Raw genomic sequence first — 21,892 nt, 5'->3', positions numbered from 1 at the left:
CCGCTACCCCTTTACCGCTATGTCCTACTCAACGCCAGTTTAGAGTGTACTGGGACACTCGAGAATCCTCACTCCAATTACCCTGTTCCTATCGACATTTCCCATACCAATCAAATGACACTGTACCGTTCAGATGTCCAATAGTTTTCCCTGATATTAATGGAAAGAGTCAATTTTTGATTGATGATTGCTGCTAGACAATTACATTTATTATCCCCTTTTAAAAAATTTAGTGTCACGTTTTTTGAAGCCTCATTGCGCTATTTTATCAATATATACTACATATATTATATAAAAAAATATTAAGATCAATTTATGATAATAGAAAAATATCTTGATATTTTTTTTCAATTTTTCGTCTTTCAAATTTGAATAATAATAAATGCGATAATTATTAATGGACAAAATAAGAACTTTTTTATTCATAACGATGACTTAAATAGTCATATCTTCACTTCATTTACAGAAAAATAAACACGAAGATGACGAATTAACTATTTAATAAAAAATAAACTCTCGAGTCAAAATTAAAGAAGGAAAGATGAATCAGTGTTAGGGATAAGATTAAAAGTTATAATAAAATGGAATAATGAAGATAACTCATCATTATTTTCAACTTTTAATCTAGTATTCCAAAAATTAAAAGGTTAAAGTCAAGATTACCGTAAAATTGTCGGCGATTTTACAAATAATTTTTATCCAACTAATTTTTTGGTTACAAAAAAATAAATTTTTCAGCTTGCGATTTTTCTCGTGCTTGCATGACTTGTTTGAGAGAATTTCTCTTTTTTTTCCCCATGTTATGCAGTTTTTGTAAAAAATATGCGACAAAAATTTTTAATTATTTCATAAAACACAATTGCACGGATCGGGAAAAATGAAAATTCATTATTTCATCACGAATAAGAGGAGAAAAAAATGCCTGCGAGTGAGAAATCTCGAACGATGGCACAAAGAAACGAGAGCAAGGACACTAACTCGGGAGAACTGCATATTCTCGACTATTTCTCGGGTCTGGGAGGAAGAGAAAGTGACTCTGGCGAGGGTTGAGATTGAGAGACTGCTGTGACTACGAGAGACGCATGGAGGTGTATACGAGGCGGACGAAATGAGTGAAATGAGCGTGCTGAAAGAGTATGGAGGCGAATAAGTTGGTGGGAAATCGGGGAAAATAATAATGCGGTTGAAAATGCTGAAAGTGCGGAGGCAACGAGAGCACAATGCAGAATCCATCCTTTTATTCCTCTTATCATTTTTTTTAATGCAAAAAATATAATCCAGATTATTCCTTTTTAATTAACGACTCGTGCCGTCATCAAAGGATTTATTATTTCATTTTGAGTTGAAAATGAGTTGGTAATTTCGTAGTGGTGGCGCGATTATTCACGTCCCGTACTCTTATACTGTCCCTGTTCGTGGAATTCGTATTTTTCTAGAGGAGCTGAGCGAGTTGTGCAATATTATGAATTTGTGGTGTTGAAATGTCAATGGGAACAAAAGGTAATTACCTATATGGAGAAAAAGAGTTATTACTAGACCATTTTTGCATCCATGGATGTTTTTTTAACCAAACGAAGCGTAAAATATTCTCCACAAACAGATGTTTTTCGACAAGTGAAAGAAATTATTTCGAAATTTTGTCTATTTTTTCATTTGACAAACTGGAGATGTCATACTGGAGATCATACCCCACCTCATTTCGAGTCCGTGTGCCTCCGAAATTTTTAATTTGTGGACTGTTAATTATTTAATTTTTTCCTTTGTTTAGAGGTTCGGAAAGTCGAAAGATAGCACATAGCATCCTGCTTTCCATGTAATTTATACCTTAAAACATCGAAGGGTTGACCGAGTAAAATAGCCCTGGGGATAATACAGAGGTATTTTTCGACTTGAATCAAGCTTAAAAATCGACTCAAATCAAGCTGAAATTCAACTTGAATCGAGTCGAAAAATCTATTTGAATCAAGTCGAAGTCGACGTGAATCAAGTAGAAAAGTCAACGAGAATCAGGCCGATGTACCGGGTTGCATTTCTCCAAGTCAGACTTGATTTATGCGACGACCCGACATTAAATAAGTCGATTCCCGACATGATTCAGTCCCACTTGATTCAAACCGATTTTTCGATTTAATTCAGGACGATTTTTTGGGTCGATCACTACCCCTATCAAAAAATATTTAAAAAAATATATAACATGGGCCAATTCCATATATTTTTCAAATTTATAAAGAATTTATAAAAGAAATATATAAACCATATATTTTATATATTTTTTTTACACAAATTGCACCAATTAAATTTTTTTTTATATATTTTTTAAAATATATTTTAAAAAATGTCCGTGTGGATAGTCCTGATAAACCGCTATTCTTCGGTTTCATTCTTTCGTTTTCGAGTCCAGTAACATCGAATATCGTGTGTCACACAGCCATAAAAGTATTATCTGCGATTAGCCGCGATTTCGAGATAATTTTTACCCAACTTTTCTCTCTAAGTACATGTTTCATTAGTATAAAAAAAACTGAGTCGATGGTGGGTAGTACGAAAGGTTATGATTTAAGAGATTACAGAGCGATTTGGGTCACTGGTGTACGTAGCAGTAGATATTCCAGGTATTTTGGGTTGATCCGAGGGCAGCTCAGTCGATGGCCGGTGAGGCGGAGGGGAATGGGGGGTGAGCAGAGGATTTATCGTCTCGCGTGTTGCCTAGAAGCCCTCCGTAGGGATAAATCAATCGACTGTGACTTAATTTAGAGCACCGTCGCTGCCGCTCAGCTGTCAGTTTCTAATTTTTTTTCCCCGAGGACGAATATCATTCCCCCGTCAGGTGGTCTTTCCATTTCGTTTGGCAGAGGGAAGATGGGGGTCAAGAGGTCACTGACATTTATATCTGGTTTATGCGGTGACCCCCAGTGACAATAATTTCAGTAAAGCTTGAGGCAGAAGTGATGGCAATTGTAATGAGTGGGAAATTATTTTTGTCTTGATATACACGGGGATATGGGGACGGCGTTATGGGGACGAAAGACAGTGAAATTTTACCTTTCGTACAGTAAAATTAGTCACGATTCAAGAAACTATAAAAATCACTTTCAGGGAAATTTTCAAAAAATTTAAAATTATCAAAATCAACATAATAAATAACCGAATAGAAATATAAAAAATTCGACTCACCTTCTTCATAAAGGACATGACGTTTGTCGGCAACATTTTGAATGTCGAGCGTTGTCTCCTCCAGTGTCTGAAATTCCCGTACAAAACTCCCTCGCGGGATGCCCTTCGTCGCGTTACCGATGCCGATTGCGTCACATAAAAAAAAAAAGCGGACTCTCAACTAGAACTGGCAAATGGAATCACGAGGCGTCGAGTGGAATCGGCCAACACCAGGACGGCAGTTTGACGTCCCGCTGGTGCCCGAGAGCAATCATCTACACTTTTTCACCGTCAATCTCTCTTTCACTTCTTTGTTCCTCTCTATTCCTCTCGTCACAGCGCTCCTTTATATGCTTTCAATTTTTTAATCCCTTCTCAGTGTGGCACTGGCTCCCAGCCGCATTTCCCTGCCTCACATTTCGGGGACAATCCGAGTATCCGGCATCTACCGAGCATCACTTCCGGCTCTCTTGCATTTGAACTTTTCCACGGCAAACCTCTTTTACATTCACTTCCAGTATATTCTTTTGTCCCCTCGTATCCTTCACATTTATGGTTTACCTGGGAACATAGAGCGGTGTGCATTGGTTGAAGTAATGGCCCTCTTTTTTTTCTCTTAAAAAATGTAATGTAAATGTAAAGAAATACGAAAAAATGGGGTTGTTACTTCTTTATTGAGCAGAAAAGGAGTTCAGGGGAATAAAATCTTTGAGAGTGGATTGTCTGTACACGAACATACAGTGAGAGAAAAAAAAAAATTCTGTCGAACAATTATATTAAATAACATACGGTTATAAAAATTATAACATGTAGTTATAAAAATTATATGTTACCCTGCGCTGTTAGAAAAATAATGAAATTTCATGGACAGTTGACTATTAATTTTCAGGACACACAGCAAAAATGAATGTCTGAAATTCAGACAAATTTTCATTTTATTCGGACGTTTTTTAGTGTCTGAAAAATGTCTACGAAAAGTGTCTGAAATTCAAACATTTATTTTGGCTGTGCAATGACAGTAAATGTCATTTAGGGGAAAAAAAATCATGAAATTTCAGGTTTTATTGAAAATTCAGTGAAATTCCAGAATTTTAAGGGGCATAAAGACGAGAATTCCCCAATTTATTTGAATTTATAATCCCATATGAATATTCAGTGCCGAATTATATTAAATTCTCAGTGAAATCTGAAATTTTATTATTTTGTTCACTGTCCTGAAAATTCAAGAATATATTTACCGGAATTTCCTGGTGTTCTATTTATTTTCAGAAAAAAATGGAACTGAAATTTACAGTTATCTTTGATTTCTCCACGAAATTCTAAATTTTCAATGACGAAATTCCTTGAAATTTCAGTGGTAATTAAATTCGATAAAAATTTGTAAAAAGTGAATCAAAAATTACCGCCAAAAATTTTTAACAGTGTGGAGAGATCGTTTCTCGTGTTGAATAAATTTACAACAGTTGGAAGGCTTCTAGCGGTACTAAAGCAGAGTACTAAAATAAAATGCCATTAAATTATTGAAATCCACCGTCAATCGTAATCACAGCAAAATTAATACCCCCATTTAACAATAATTCATCGTCTACCATTTCATTAATCGTTGAATCGATTCAACCACGTAGTAATAACAATTAATTTGTGGAGACTGACCCATTGCAAAATGACAAATATTTATACGTGACGTTTACGATGTGCGCGGATAATTGGATGCTCGATTGTTCCACGATCTGCAGCCTGTTACCACTTCCTGCATAAATGCAAATATACCCATATTTCCGCCCCTCCCCCCTGCTCCTCACCGATTTTGGCACACAGCGTTGACCACAATCACGAATAATATATTCAAGTAAATGAGGGAGAAAAAGAGGCGAATTTGTAGGACTGGCAGAGATTATTGGAGACAAATAAACGTAACGCGCTCAAGTGTAAATACGCTTGAGCAAATTGGCTCTCCTGAAAAACTGTATGTTCCACGTCAGAATATTTGATAGAGTGGAACAGATTGACTTGAGGGAAATTAACCAACTTGATAAAAGGAAATTTAACATCTTTCACAAAAATTAAATTTTTGTCGTGATCATCAGAAATATCCCTAGAAGAATTGCAACTGTTGACAGGAAAAATTATAAGTGTTTATTGGACATTGACTTGATAAAACCGGAACCTCGATAATTCTCTGTAGAACAAATGTATTTACCCGAAAGACATATAAATGTCTCACAACTACAATTACTACTACGAAAATTATCATGTTTTGGTGGAAACTTTCTTTTTGTCCACAAGTAAATTGATTCAACACCACAAAAAATCTCTTCAGGGAAACATAATTTTTCGGCAGAACTTTTTTTTTCTCAGTGTATCATTGACGGAATTTCAAATCTAAAAAATGTCGGAAAATAAACGTCTGAAATTTTTCAGGGGAAAAAATATTTGGATCCTTTGCAGGCATAAGTTGTATTTGAAATTGTTCATTTTCAACTTTTCTCACTTCACATTTGTTTGCGTATTATATTGGAAGTGTAGCAAATCAAGTGGGACTCCACCCCCACGCCCGACAGTTTGACAAGAGACTTTAGTTAGTCTCGTAATTCAGGGGTAAACCATAAATTTAGACCCAACCTCGCACCGGCTAATTAGTTACGACACCGAAAAGGCTCCACTCCTACACGATCGAACTCATTTATTTGCGCATAATCGTTTCCCCGAATTTCTTCATTTTTTTCCTCTACTTTAATTGGATAAAAATGGGGGAACGAAATTCCCGGTATGAAGTCAGGAAATATCGTGGGTTTCAGATCAATATATCGGGAATACACCGCGAATAACTTCCTCCCTTCGGGTCGGGAAGTTAATTATCTGGAAAATGGCGGCAAATTTTGCTGGGCGAAAGGTAATCGTGAAACGAAATTGTAATTTAATGGGAAATTACAATGCATCCTTTGCGGAGGATATATTATGATTCATTGAGTAAAAAAAACACATCAATGGATGCAAATGGACGAAAAGTCAGGGGAATTTTCGGTTTCTCTGAAAATTCAAGGAAAACCCCAATTTTTTAGCCGCAGAAAACCGGAAATTCCCCAATTTAGATGAATTCCCAAGTGGAAATGAATATTCACTGCCAAATTCCCTTGAATTTTCTGGGGTCTCCTTGAAAATTCTTGAAATTCCAGGAATTTGTGAAGGAATTCCCTGAAAATTCAGAGGAATTTAAAATTCAAAGAGAGATTTCTCGGAATTTTCCTGATTTTTCATCAATTTTCCCGGAATAATTAATCTCAAATTTACACTTCCCACATATTCCAGTGGAAAGTTTTAATAGTGTACAGTAAAATTTCTACGGACCCCGAGGCTATTTTTTCTGTTTTATTTTATGTTTTATCGATTTTACCATTCCGGGTCTGGTAAAAAAAAATAATTCTCCGTCGCAGAAAAATTCCCACACATGTAATTCACTCCTCCCAATCCCGCAATTGTTCACCTTCTTAGAATAACTTTTCATTGAATAAATTACCCTCCCATCAAGTAAACATTCCCAACTCAGCGGTGAAAAATTCTCCACTCCGCACTTTTTTCCCAAATCTAGATTCCCCACCCCGATTACTTGACTTATTTTTCGTAATTTTTCTTCGACTTCTCCATGAAAAAAAATTGATAAATTCTCAACGATGCTAGGATCAGCATCATTCACAGAGCGCACAAAAAACATCTTTCAGTTTCGTAAGAATACGTAGAAAATCGTTGAAACGCGATATTCCGTGCCTCTGAGTTATTGTTTCAGGAATAAAAACCTCTTCCTTTTTTTTCTTTCACTCAATCACAGCGCCACGTGGAGAAAGAAAAATAATTGCCTTGCTATGATCATTGCGATATTTATTGGTTTTCTATTCTAGGACAATTCCTGGGAGAAATTTCCAATCATGATACCATTATAAAATTATTATTTTAAATAATAAAATAATAATTATACCGCCGTGTCATTACAATGTTCTTTATTATTTTATTAATAAACAATTATAAATTATTATATTATAATTATAATATAATTATTATTATATTATTGTTATATTATTATTATATCTTTAATAATAATAATTCATGTTTACTAATAAAATATAATAATATTTTAAAATGTAATTATAGTTTATCACTGAAACACCTCATTATGATATTACTCACAGCAATTGAATTCCGAAAATAATATCATGTACTCAATTCTAGCAAGACTATCCCCGCCAGAATTCATTATTTCTCATCCGCGAATTCCTCTGCTCTAGTCCACGTCCACTCATGGCAATCCAATATACCTGTGCATGGGTGAACCATTGAAAACATGATGAAAGCAGACCACCATTATCACTGAATTACCTATGCGTTGGATCAATAGACGGATAATCTGTAATACGATCTCGATACTCAGCATTGGCCTGACATCCCTCCTGTCATGCGTAAAGCTGCATTTTCTCGCTTTTTCTTGTCCCCTTTCCCTCGTCCCTTCATCTCACCCCTGTACCGTCCGCGAAACAATGGATTGGAGGATAAACTCAATTTTGTGTCATCGGGGAAGCGACCGTTTGCCGTTTAATAATATTTCAGCTCTTACGATTATGGAAATTCTTGGAGTTGATAAATTTTATTATTTATTGGGGGAATTATGCTGGGGGTAAATTAGTTTTGGTGAGGCTTGAGATTGGTGAATTGATTTGTGGACTTTTTTGAAACTTTATTATAAATTATATGAATTTAAAATGAAACATTTTCATATATTTTATTCATTTATTTGTAATAATACATTTTATAACAAAATCATTTTCAGAAATCTTCAATTATTTATTGAATAGTTCATCTCGAATATTTAAATTCCGAATTATTTCGTCAATCGCTAATTGAGTTCTAAAGATGGGCGAGCATCCAGCTAATCGAAAATCGTTTTATGAAATTTAGAATTATTTATTCAATAGTCTGTCTCGACAATGTAAATAACTCATTCCAGACATCGGCATAATCATAAATTCTACATAAAGTTAAATTTTGAATGAGTCAATTTTTGATATTATTCAACATTTTTTAAATTATTAAATTAATCATCAATTAAATATGAAAATTCCGAATTTTTTTATCAATCGGCAATTGAGTTCTGAAGATTGCCGATCTAACCTTCTAACGAACGGTTTCCTCAATAGTGAATTGACAATTAAAATTATCAATTATTTTATTATTTTTCAAATTTCGATGAAGATTAGCCAAATTAAATTATTTCTCGAGAAAAATTCCCTCAACAAAACTGAAATAACAGTCATCGATTATTAAATCGATTGACATTCCCTCAATATAACTGAAACAATAATTATCCAACTAATAATGATCCGTCGTGAAAGCAGAAATTTATCAGAATTTTCCACGAAGTGAAATTGAGGCAGCCCATAGCCTCGATACTACTACTTGTTGCGGCTGATCAGATACGGCAGTGCTCTCCTTTCTGGCCGCGCTAACACCGGAGACAGTGAGATCGAGAGCATCTCGGGGCATTGCGACAAAGTATACGTGGGTGTGGTGATGATATAGTGAGCCAACCACCCCGACTGGGTAAATTTAGCTGAGGTTCAAGCACGAAGGAAATTTCCCAGGGCTCCAAGTTAGCCAGCGGAGAGAGAGAGCTCCCAGAAGGGTGTGAGTGACTGGCATTACTATCGATTCACACCCACTGTATTTTCCTTTCACTTTGTATTTTATTTCTCCGTTATATTCCGTAAAAATATTCCACCACCACTCGAGCGATATTACGAGCGCAGAAGGAAAAGCTCATTCTTCATGTACTTTATCATTGCATTTGCTTTGAACTTTATTGACACCCTGAGACATTCTGAGATCCAGAAATAAAAAGCCCCTCATCAATGGGTTCAAAGGTCAGGCTTGTGTAGCAAAGAGAAAAAATCCCCGCCCACATGCAAGAGATTTGAAAATGAGGGGGACAAATATATATGAAGATAAGTTACGGTGACACATGAAGAAACGATAAAAGGGCGGGGGGAGGGCCCCAATATGCCCAGGGCATGCTTGAGTGGCCTCTGGGTGTGGCCGAAGAAAATTGAATCAACTCCGCAGTAAACTGCGGCCAGCACACAACGGCGATTATGTGCCGTCTATGTCCCAGTTAAGGCCACTAGGAGCTTTCCGTGTCTTTAATGAGGGGAAAATGATTATATTTTTTCCGTAATGCGTCGGATCAACGCACTAAGTTGATAGTTGATCTCCTAAGATGGAAGCATTGTATTCGTCAAAGCCGAAATTTCCAATTTTTTTCATGAACATTTTCCAGCTGTTGAAAAATTTTATTTTGAGGCTAGGATTCAGGGACAGGGATTTTTTTTTTAATTTTAACGTTGAGGTAATGTTGGCTGTCAACATTATGACAATGTTGGCTACCAACATTATGACAATGTCGGCTACCAACATTATGACAATGTTGGCTATCAACATTATGACAATGTTGGCTATCAACATTATGACAATGTCGGTTACCAACATTACGACAATGTCGGCTACCAACATTATGACAATGTTGGCTGTCAACATTAGGACAATGTTGGTTGTCAATGTTGGGGTAATGTTGGCTGTCAACATTATGACAACGTTGCCTACCAACATTGCAACAATATTGAATTAAACAAATCATTCAATTCAATCGAAAATACATCGTCATAGAAATTCCATTCAGAAGCAAATTGCCAATTTATTATCAAAAATATGTTCAACACATTAAAATTAATATTTCTCCACAGAAATATCCCCTTTATAAAAAATTCCCTTTGCACTAAGATGATTCGGTAGATTAAAGGTACATACGCTTCACATCAACAGACAGAAGACAAAAGGATTGAAATTGATTCTTTCTTTCCGAGTTTGTAAATTCCCATTTCTTTATCCAATCAATTTCCGTCCTTTCTTTGTCCTCTGCATGTACATTCCCTCCTGGAATGAATTTTTCATTTGATATTGAGGTGAATGCAACGTTTGTGGATTAATCAACGTTAATGGATCACTGATTAGCCGCAGACAGGAGTGGCGGGTCAGTGACGAATGTGGTGCACTTGCTGTAGACATTCTCCACCACTTTATGGAACAGTGTCTCGTTAAGGCTGTCAAGAACGGTGAAATTATTCAGAATATTTTTTATCGTTCTGTCGTGTTGCGAAGACATCGCTCAATGAAATACGGAATTTCAATCAATCGACGTAACATGCTATCCTGGAAATGTCATTTCTCTCCCTTCATTTACCTATCGCACATATCCCTCTGATTTATCTGATGATAGACATGTTATTCCATATCATTAATCACAATGGAAAATAATTGTCCCAAGTTTATAACCGTATAGGGGTGAACGAGACAAAATGGACAATTGCGACTTTATATTTTTAATGGAACGAAATAATTTAGTCTTCAATTGATAAATTTATTCCTGAGTTACAAACATTGAGAAAAAATGTCATAAGTGTTCAATATTTTACCCGGGATTTTTCTCAATCATATTCGCTTCCCTGAATTTGTACAGAGAAATTGAAAATTGAAATTGATTCACTCAATAATTCTTTTTTTTTTCGTGCGACTCAGGTTTGCAAATACTGCGATTGAAAAATTGAAACGCAGAAAAATAAACTCCAACGTTAAAACTGTGCCTCTTCCAGGAGTAGGAAATGGCTGCCACCTGTAGCTATTGATCGACATGATAGACATGTTGTTCCATATCATTAATCACGATGGAAAATAATTGTCCCAAGTTTATAACCGTATAGGGGTGAACGAGGCAAAATGGACAATTGCGACTTTATAGTTCTGATGAAACGAAATAATTGTTTCTCCAATTGATAAATTTATTCCTGAGTTACAAACACTGAAAAAAATGTCATAAGTGCCCAATGTTTTACCCGGGATTTTTGTCAATCATATTCGCTTCCCGGAATTTGTACAGAGAAATTGAAAAGTCTAGTTTATTCACTCAATAATTTTTTTTTTTTCGTGCGACTGAGGTCTGCAAATAGTGCGATTGAAAAATTGAAACGCAGAAAAATAAACTCCAACGTTAAAATTGTGCCTCTTTCAGGAGTAGGAAATGGCTGCCACCTGTAGCTATTGATCGGTAGGACGCTAAACCCCTCTCTCCCTCGTTCTCTTTCTCTCTCACCCCGACCCTTCACCATCATCCCGTTCGCGTATACCGAGCGCCGAAAAAAACCCACCGTGAGGAGAACATCTGAATGAGAAAAAGGTTAGAACCCTCGCGGGCAACTCCGCCCCCATACTAATCTCCAAAAAACTTCGTCAACAGGCGGAATGGGGGCTCAAGAGAATCTCGACGCGGTTTTTATACTCTTCCTCTGTACTTGCACGTAACTGTTGTAGTGTTTTTCATTCATATTTCTTTGAGACTCGGGCGTGCGTTTCATTTATCGCTCGGTAAGATCAGAATTAACGGTGAGGATTGGACATTTCTTGATGATTAGAGAATCTTTAGCCCCAGTTTCTTATAAATTTTGAAATTCTAGTTGATCTAGTTGAATTCAGTAGCGAAGCGGTAAAACGATTTATGTCGACTTAATCCCTGGCAGAATTTTCGAGGAATATCTCCGAATCTAAGGGAGATAACAAAATTTTCGTAATAACCTTCTTTATAGCCATCAATTTGCTCTACAAAAAAGGTTATGACGAAAATTTTGTTATCTGCCTTAGATTTCAAGATATCCGTTGAAAACGGATAATAAAAAAAATCGGCTTGAACAGGTTTAGCGCTTCGCTACTGAATTCTAGTTGATCTTTCGCATTTTAGTGAATTTGGGATTATTTTCATATAAAAAATGGCTCGCTTCCAGAAAAGTTCGTTTTAATTATCCAGAATCCATCAATTTTATTGAGCCAATCATTATTTGTTGTTATTCCAAACATTTACTGTTATTTTTTTTTCTTTTTGATGAGTTTTCACAACATATTTTTTATTTTTGTTCGATGTTTGGTTTTTTTAGGGGGGAGGGAGGTTCGACAAAAAATTATATCGATAGTGAGAAAATATCAAGTTGTGTAAGATGGAGTAATACCCGAACTTCATTGGGAATTCATCGTGTATCCGACAGACAGCCTCCAGGTATTTTACAAAGTTTGCCAAAGCAAAGCCCGCACGACAGAGCCACAGGCAACTCCTGAGATGTGTGTCGATATACTCTCCGCAGACGAGATTGAAACTCACGGGGAGTTGGTCGACAATGCAATATTAAATTACCTGGTGGATTTATATTGAGTTATTTGAAAATGGACCTGTATGTTGCAGCGCCCCAAATATCCAACATTTCATTCTCAAAATATTTTCTGTGCGGAGATTCGATAAGAGGCCGTCGGGATATTCCTGGCACTCGTTCAAAGTGGAGACGGGAAATTAGGGAATTCAATCAATTCACTGGAGGATTAGAGATACCATGATCACATGATAATTTTCATAGTAGCAATTGTTCTCGTGAGACATTTATATGTCTTTCGGGTAAATACATTCGTTCTACAGAGAATTATGTGAGGTTCCGGTTTTGTCAAGTCAATGTTATTGACTAGTGTAGACCTGTGTCCAATAAACACTTATAATTTCCACGGAACAAATGATAATTTCAAGAGGAAACTACCATTTTCTTGCCGATAACTGTGTTATTGGCAAAATTCAATAATTTCGAAGGGACAATTTTTGGGAAAAAATATTCTTTCCTCGTCAATGTATTCTTTCTATGGTATAAACCTATGGAGTTCTCTCAGATCAAATGATTGTCGTACAATAGATTATATTTCTTCCTGCCAACAGTTGGAATTCTTCTACGGATATTTCTGATGATGACGACAAAAATTTAATTTTTATGAAAGATGTTAAGTTTCCTTCTATCGAGTTGGTTAATTTCCCTCAAGTAAAGCTGTTCCACTCCATCAAATATTCTCACGTGGAACACATGCGTTTCTCGAAATCAACAGTAAATGTCACAAATTAAATTTATAGTGAATTATGAAGTTACTGTGATCCAGAAATTGAATAAATTGTCATTCTTCAAAAATGTTGACAATTTGTGAAATTTCCGCCACAATTTTTGCCAATTTTTATCAGTGAAGAAAAAATAACAGCGCGAATTATTACTGGAAAAGAAAAAAAGGAAAAGAAGAAGCAACTCTACAGTTCAATTTATTGGGAGGGCTATCCGAGCGTTAAAATCAGTGGAGAAAACGGGAGAAGAGAGCGAAAAAACTGGAGCTCCATTTCGGGGAGGTAAAGAATTACGATGGGGGTTAAACCGAGATAAGGCGGAGTATTTCATTGGCAAAACAAAATTTCCCAATTTCAGAATTGTGGGCTGAGCGGATGACATGAATCAAATGCGAAGCAGTGGGATATGTGTTCCAATTTCCCTCATGAAGTTGGAGGTGAGTGGATGGAGTATAAATATCGAGTGGATAAAGCTCGCGACTCCATTTCGAAAGTTATCGTATAATTCTTCCATTCTCATGGATTGGTTATTGGAATTAAACCGAGGATTGCAATTGCGGGTGGATATTCGCAAAAATGAAATTAAGGGGGAGTTGATGAGACGAATCTAATCAGAACTGTGTCCGAGAAAAATTATTTAGAAAATTAATCCAGAGAAAATTTGGATAAAATTAACCTAAAAAATCGTAGCCAATTTTACTGTACGAAAGGTAATAATGAAGCGAAATTTGTCAAATAAATTCAGTAAAAAATACTTTTGCGGAGAAAAAAATACATCTCTGAATCAGTGATGGCCGTGTTCATCAATCATAATTACCGTTAAATTATGAAGTTGTCAGTTTTTAACATAAATCTTAAAAATTTTAAATATTGAATTAACAAATAATTTGAGTAAGAAGATTGGCGATTATTTACATAATCGAAAAGCAAGTACCTAAATTTTGAATTCAGTAGCGAAGTGGTAAAACGGTTTAAGTCAACCTATCTCTTAGTTGAGTTTTTGAAGAATATCTCCGAATCTAACGGAGATAATGGAATTTTCATAATAACCTTTCTTCTAGAACAAATTGAGTGCTACAAAAAAGGTCTGACTAAAAATCTACCTATCTCCCTTAGATTCCGAGATATTCTGTATGGACCAACCGGTCTCGAGCTCCTTTCAATAAAAAAAAAAAAAATATTCATTAAAAACTGGCCAATAGCCAAGATCGCCTTAAACCGTTTTACCACTTCAGTCCTGAATTATCTTGTTAACAAAAAAATTACATTTCAATATCATCAAATATTTATTCACCCTCAATCGGAAAATTCAGTTCTTAAATTTTACAGTATTTTAAATTTGTTAATTATAGTTAAACTGCGAACAATATAAGGAGACAATCCTGCTTAATATTCTCAAAATATAAAATTATTGGCCATCCCTGCTCTGGATGCAAAAATTACAGTTTCCGGTGCAGAAAAATATCCCATTTTTCACGTGTAATTTCAGCTGATGAAAAATCTACCGAACCAATTATTTGTCAGCATTTAACCGCGGAAATTGATATATTACCGTGCATCCACAAGTGCACCCACTCAACAGATACATCTGTACCAAATCATGGTGGTACATCTTCCCACTCCCGGGAAAAGTGGGTCAACTGGTGACCCTGTCACAGTAATCTCAGGGCGCTAATACGCGTCGTATACTCACGCGCAGCGTTGTTAACGTTCCGAAACGTCGTATACTCCACTCCTCCTCTCCTCTCGTCCCTCCCTCCCGCCGGGGGTTTTTTTCATCGTTAACGGGGTGCACAAATATAATTCAGCCCGTATCACTCCGATTTTTAAATGAGATAAATAATTCAGTAGCGAAGTGGTAAAACGGTTCAAGTCGATTTTGACTATTGGCCATTTTTCAGTGAACATCTCGGAATCTAAGGGAGATAGCTGAATTTTTGTCAGGACCTTTTTTGTAGCACTCAATTTGCTCTAGAAAAAAGGTTATTACGAAAATGTCATTATCTCCTTTAGATTCGGGGATTTTCTTCAAAAACTCAAGTAAGAGAGAAGTCGAACCGTTTTACCACTTCACTACTGAATTATTCGATAGTGAATTTATTCTTCTGCTGTAGGAATTGTCTTGTCTTTGCATTCTGCATATGGCATTGGTTAAATTTATTAAATTAATGAATTTTTTTCAACTTTCTTCGTGGAATAAGTTATAAATTCGCCGGGGATGGGATTGACAAAGGTCAGATGAATGTAGCATGAAAACCGCTATCGATCGAAGTGGCATTAACGGTTTGCATTAATTAAGTGGCATTGATTATTGACGTTGATACTTTTCTCACCTCAAGTCACACGTTTGTTAATTCAAAACTGCTGACTAGTATTTTTAGGGAAATTCACTGATGGAAAATTATCACTAATTTTGTTATAAAAAATATAACCGAATGACAAAAACTACAAGCTAAAAACAAAAATCCGTCCTTTACTGCAATAAAAAATATTTTAATTTATCAAATGAGTCCGAAAATATTGAAATTGCAAAAAAAAAATATTATTTCTATAAGCTTGAAAATAATGTCAGTACGTATCTGTCCGATCAATAAATGTTATCGCTAATCAATTCGAAAATTCGAGCAGACGACCCCCACGGAGTCCTCAATTTATTAAATAGAAAATTCTTTTTTTATCCCCTTTGTTTTCAAGGGAGGAAATTGTGTCGCCCTCGCCCTTGTCTCATCATTCATATCGTATTCAATTTTGTCATGAAAAATGGAACCACAAAAATAAAACTACGAGGTACAAACACAACCCGTAGTTCGACGCAATAAAGAGTATTAAAAAAAATATCAGTAAGTATCTGTCCCATCAATAAATGTTATCGCTAAACAATTCGAAAATTCGAGTGGTCGACCCCCACGGAATCCTCAATTTATTAAATAGGAAATTCTTTTTTTATCCCTTTTGTTTTGAAGGGAGGAAATTGCGTCGCCCTCGCCCTTGTCTTGTCATTCATATCATTATTATTAAATTTTGTCATGAACAATAAAACCACAAAAATAAAACTACAAGGTAAAAACAAAAACCGTGCTTCAACGCAATAATTAATATTCCAATTAATAAAATATAAGTATAATCAAATATAATCAAATATCAGTAGTGAAGTGATCATTCGGTTTAAGTCGACGTAGCTCTTAGTTGACTTCTTGAAGAATATCTCCGAATTTAAAGGAGATAATGAAATTTTCGTAATAACCTTTTTTCTAGAGAAAATTGAGTGCTACAAAAAAGGTTTTAACAAAAATTTAGCTATCTCCCTTCGATTCCGTGATATTCACTAAAAACTGGTCAATAGTCAAAATCGACTTAAACCGGTTTACCACTTCGCTACTGAATTAGAGATATTCATGGAGAACTGGCGGTAGAATGGAATTAAATTAAACTGTTTGACCACTTCACTACTGATATAATCAACTAAACTTCCGTAGACGAAATATACCGTATTTTTTTACATTCACAAAATGTCTTTGAGTATCTGTCCCATCAATAAATGTCATTGCTAAGCAATTCGAAAATTCGAGCAGTCGACCCCCCCGAAATCCTCAATTTATTAAGTAGTAAATTCTTTTTTCATCCCCTTTGTTTTGAAGGGAGAAAATTGTGTCGCCCTTGTCCTTGCCTCATTATTCATATCGTCGTTATTAAACGACCTCCCTCTAACGTGAGGGGGCGGTTGGAGCTGTCCCTTGTCTCTATCTCTCTTTCCCTCTCTTTTCGGTTAATTTCCTTTGAACGTTTTCACGTCTTCTTCAGCTTCGAGAGTCCCACACTCACTGTAGATGCCAATCTGAGAGCTCAATTCTTCTCATTCTCACTTGTTCCTTCTGAACTGTTTGGTTTACAGTTAAGAAAAAAATTATTTTTGCAAGACATTTATTTACTTGAGGGGAGCATTCTTGTTTTCAAAATTGTGTTTCTCCAATCGAAACATTCTCAGGTCGAGGCCTGATTGGAGGATGACTATGTTGCACGTGACCTTGGATCGACTCCTCCAATGATTATTCATTTTTTCTAAATTTCTTATTTTCCAAAGGGAAAGGTTTCGATCAATTTTTTAATGTTAATAATTATTGAGGGAATTCACTCGAGGTAATAACTAACATAATCATCTACTACAGCAATGTAATTGTCATAATTGAAACCTAATGCGCCGAGAAAAGAATTATTTTTGCCAAATATTCATTTACTTGAGAGAAGTATTTATTTTTTCAAAATCGTATTTCTTCAATCGAGTCATTCCTAGACGAGCCTGACTGGGTTTCAATTATAACAATCATGTTGCTCTAGAGGATGACTATGTTGCACGTGACCTTGGATGAACTCCTCTAGTGATAATTCATTTTTACTAGATTTATTGTTTTCTAGAGGCAAGAGTGTCCATTAATTTTTTAATGCTGATACCTATTGAGGGGATTCACTCAAGGTCATAATTGATCATCATAAGATGATCATCTTCTAAAGCAATATAATTGACGTAATTGAAACCTAATGAGGACTGCCTGGGAACGACTCGACTGGAGAAAAACGGCATTGGAAAAATAAATATTTCTCTCAAATGAATGAATATTTGGCAAAAATAAGATTTTCTCTTAGTGTGGTGGATTAAAAATAACGTCAATTCCCAATTAATAAATAAAAATGGTGGATATTTGGTTTCAGATTTGGTTTCACGGCTTCAATCTCATTTCTACGTTTTCATTTGAACCGTAAATTATTTTTTTCAAATCGGGTTTTATAATGTCATTAATGTGTGGAATGTCGGATGCCGTTAACGTCCCCGTTAATGAAACTAGAGGCTTTCCGTGTCTTTAATGAGGGTTCAATAATTATATTCGTGCGTAACTCCTTTAATTAACGCCTCAAATAGATGGTTAATAATCTTTTTATCATTTGAGACTGATATTTTTATTAATGAATGCACTGTGAAAAATTTTATACTGAAATTTCCAAGAATATTCATAATTTCACGGAAAATCTCGTGGGATCTGTAAATTTCAGTTTAATTATTCCCGAAAAATTGATAAAATTGATAAAATCCCGAAAATTTAGGGAAGTTTCTCCTTCAATTCCAAATTCCTATGAATTTTCAAGGAATTCCTTTAAAATTTCTGTAATTCCAAAAATTTTCATTGAATTACATTTCGCACAGTAAAATTTGACTCGATTTTCTAAGCAATTTTCATCCAACTTTTCTCTCCGTGTGGCATTTGCCGGGACATTGACACCCGTCACCTCTTACCCGCCGAACATCTCCCCTTCAAAATTCATCTTTACTTTCATTACCGTAAAATAATTTATATTTTTGTCAACATTTCAGTCACAACTAGTGGTGCAGCTATTTCTTGATTGAAAAAGATACATCACCCACGAGACCCTCGAGTTTTTCTCAAAGTATTTTTTCATCTCCCTTTTTTTTTACGTTCGAGATGATGTGAACGACTAGCTCGTCGATTTTTTTCCCGTCCTCTTTCATCGATTCACAAAAAATCCGGTCACGCTGGCCTCTATGGCGCTGGCAGATTGAAAAACGCAAAAAAAAGTGAAAAGAAAGTGGAGGAAAATTTCAAAGTCCCTTCGCTCCGACATGAGTTTAACAGACGATTTTTTTTTTATATCCCGTGATCCGCTGAACGTGTCGCTGGATTTTTCACTGGGTGATTAAAAAAAACACATGGAAGAATTTCAGCCTGGTCAAGGCTGCTAATTAAAAAGCAACGGATCCTACGTGACTCTCCATATCTCTTAACCTTCTTTCATTACTTCCAAAAAAAAGAGGAAAAACCCACGAGCAGTAGTTCAAATCCTCCCCCGCCGCGTGTCCACAAAAGTTTTTGGTCTCTGTGAGATAATATTTGTTCGCTCTCGTGCATCAGACACTTGAGAGAGAAAAATCCATTGAAAAACATTCACCGAAAACAGTTCAAAGCGATCTGTTATATATCACACCTGTTGACACGGGTAATGAACATAATATAGAAAATTAAATACAGAAAATATGAGGAAAAGGGACTGAATGGTAGAAAAAGGCGTCAAAAGATCTTGTTTTCCGTGGCTGAATGAATTTCCAACGAAAGCTGTCTTTTGACAAACTCGAACATGCGAAAATACGGGAGAAATCCACTTGTTGTGTTACGTTCTGCCCCCGCACTACTAAATGACAATAAACAAAATCAATTTGTTGTTGACAACTCGATTGATTGACTCATTAACATTCCTTCGCCATAAATTTATTAATGTCCCAAAGATGCCCCACTTTACTCTATCCATAAATTTTATAAACACATTTATATCCTTCAACAGTCTCATCTCACTTTCAATGGCAAATGCCAGCAGCTTCTACAGTTTAGCAAAATCACTGGAACGAATTGATATAATCGCATCGTCATTATGTAAATGCGGTTATGAAGAAGAAAACATCGATCACGTCGTGACAAATCATGTTCCAAAAATTTTTTCCGTCACATCATGCACGAAAATTCCTAATTAGTCTAGATAAAAATTCTCTTGTAACAATTAACGAGTTCCTTCTCAAATGTTCAATAAAAATCCGAAGTGGATTGTTAATAGTTCAAGTTACCCCACGATCTCATTTTTATAACGAGAAATATTGCAAATTGAACTGTAATTGTTCAGAAATACTTCAATAAAAAAAAACCAACAGCTTGTAATTGTCAGGAGCATATGCCCATCGATCACCATCGATCGAAGTCCTGGATCAATGAAAGAGCGCCTAAAACCCCCCAACTGACCCGCCAATAGATCCTCAACAATAATTCAAAGTAAAAACATTCGAAATGACAAGATACAATCCCGCAGATAGCCGTCTAAATCACCAACCTGTTACTTTTCCTCCTCGACCACCGTTGCGTGCCCCTCAAACCACTCGGTGTGAAATAAATAAACCATTTCCTACTTTTACACACCCCGTGCTCCCCCTCATCGCTCCATTTTCCCTCTTTAGTCCAGATATCACCGGAAAAATTCACGAAAAAAATTCAATGACGAGTGAATTATTTATTTCTCATCGTCGGGCTCTGTTGTTCTCTTCGGTAAAAATACGCTCAAGGAGAAACGGAACCGATATGGTCGGGCAGGCTGCCCGGCTTGCACTGCCCGGGTCTCCTGTTACCCACCACCACGATTGCGCGAGACCGACCTGCCGTTCACAGCCGAGAGGGCGCCTCGTCGTAGTCATTCCCGAAGGTTTGCGCCCTGACAAAAAAAAAAGCTCAGTCATATGTACGAGGGGGACTAGCTGCTAAGGGTGGACGGCAGAGAGTGGGGGGCGGCCAGAGGGTGTTCAAGGGGAGTGGAAATTTCGTTTTTCCCTCTTCGAGAGTCAATTATTGTTTTTCTTCTTCGCATTTCCCTCTGCCCCCCCCCCCTCTNTCTCTTCTCTCGCCTTTCTTTTTGTGTTTCGCCTGGTCCGGTGAACGTATCAGGGCGCAAGCTCCACCGGTCGGGGCAGTACCGTTCCCCCTCGTCGGGCAACAGGAGGCCATCTCCTGAGGAGGTCGAGGGCACGTCCGTGGGAGCAGGAATTTTTTTTCGAGTTGATTTTTCCCTTGCACTCACTTTCATCTTGTTCGTTGTCTTTTTCGCTTTGGTTTGGGGAGGGGGGGTGGGGGGCTCTGCTTTACCTCTCGGCAAAAAGGGGTTTTAAGGTCGGAACGCTCGCTTCGTGTTTTTCGAGAAAACATTTTTTTTTATGGGGCGAGCAGTGGAATTGCTAATGAGCTTTTTGGGGAGGGGGAGAGCACTTGTGGTTCATTCAGATGTTGTTTATTTTTTAGGACGCGGGCGGGGGAGGGGGGGGAATTTGGGGGTTTGAAAGGGTGAGAATTGGCTGGGGGAGTGGAGGATGGAGCTGTGGAGTGGGAGATGGAATGGGGCAGAGGAGAATAAGGGAAATGTTGGGTTAAGGATAAGTGAATATTTTTTGTTATAGATTCAACCGTTTTGAATCATCAAAGTTGTGAATTAATTGTGGGAGAAAAATTGAAAAATATTATGAATATTCAGCGCCATTCAAATTACATTTTTCAGGGAATTATTATTTTTTTAAACTTTCTTTGTTTATAAATAAATAATTTCAATTGTTTAAACTTTCGGAAACTTGGTTTTTTTAGGCGTGAAATTTATTTCTGGTAAAATTCTGAATGTGAAGAAATTTGTCACGATGTCGAAGAAACGATTTTTATGGCGGAAAATTGATTGTTTATGAATTATTAAACAAATGAAATGCCCGTAAATACCACAAAAAATAATGAATAACTAATTAAAAAATGAAAAAAAAAATTTCGAGGGGACAGTTTTTTTTTTGGGAAAAAATATTCTTTCCTCGTTAATGTATTCTTTCTATGGTATAAACCTACGGAGTTCTCTCAGATCAAATTATTAGCGTACAATAGATTATATTTTGTCCTGCCAACAGTTGGAATTCTTCTAGGGATATTTCTGATGACCACGACAAAATTTAATTTTTGTGAAAGGTATTAAATTTCCTTCTATCAAATTGGTCAATTTCCCTCAAGTAAATCTGTTCCACTCCATCAAATATTCTCACGTGGAACATATAGTTTTTCGACAGAGCTAATTTCGTCTTTCAGTGCAAGTAGGAAGGAGGAGCACTCACATTTCATTCAGCTAGTCGAGAATTGGCTCATGGAAGTGCAGGAT

The 21,892-nt window shown here is 36.3% G+C and overlaps 1 protein-coding gene across 1 annotated transcript in view; it reads right to left on the bottom strand.

Moving 5' to 3' along the window:
* LOC107040007 overlaps positions 1-20,303 on the bottom strand; it is a gene marked incomplete at its 3' end in the record, with an annotated part of 24,160 nt that extends 3,857 nt beyond the window's left edge. Inside the window, 2 exon segments of the mRNA XM_015259894.1 lie at positions 3,175-3,714; positions 20,051-20,303. Coding sequence (XP_015115380.1) covers positions 3,175-3,210 — 36 coding nt within the window.
* Between the last annotated feature and the right edge of the window lie 1,589 nt (positions 20,304-21,892).

This window comes from Diachasma alloeum, unplaced genomic scaffold (assembly GCF_001412515.2).
Source record: "Diachasma alloeum isolate Michigan unplaced genomic scaffold, Dall2.0 Dall_scaffold_00315, whole genome shotgun sequence".
Classification (NCBI taxonomy): Eukaryota; Metazoa; Arthropoda; class Insecta; order Hymenoptera; family Braconidae; genus Diachasma; species Diachasma alloeum.
Note: the sequence above shows the minus strand (reverse complement) of the source record. Positions and strands in the feature narration are given on the sequence as shown.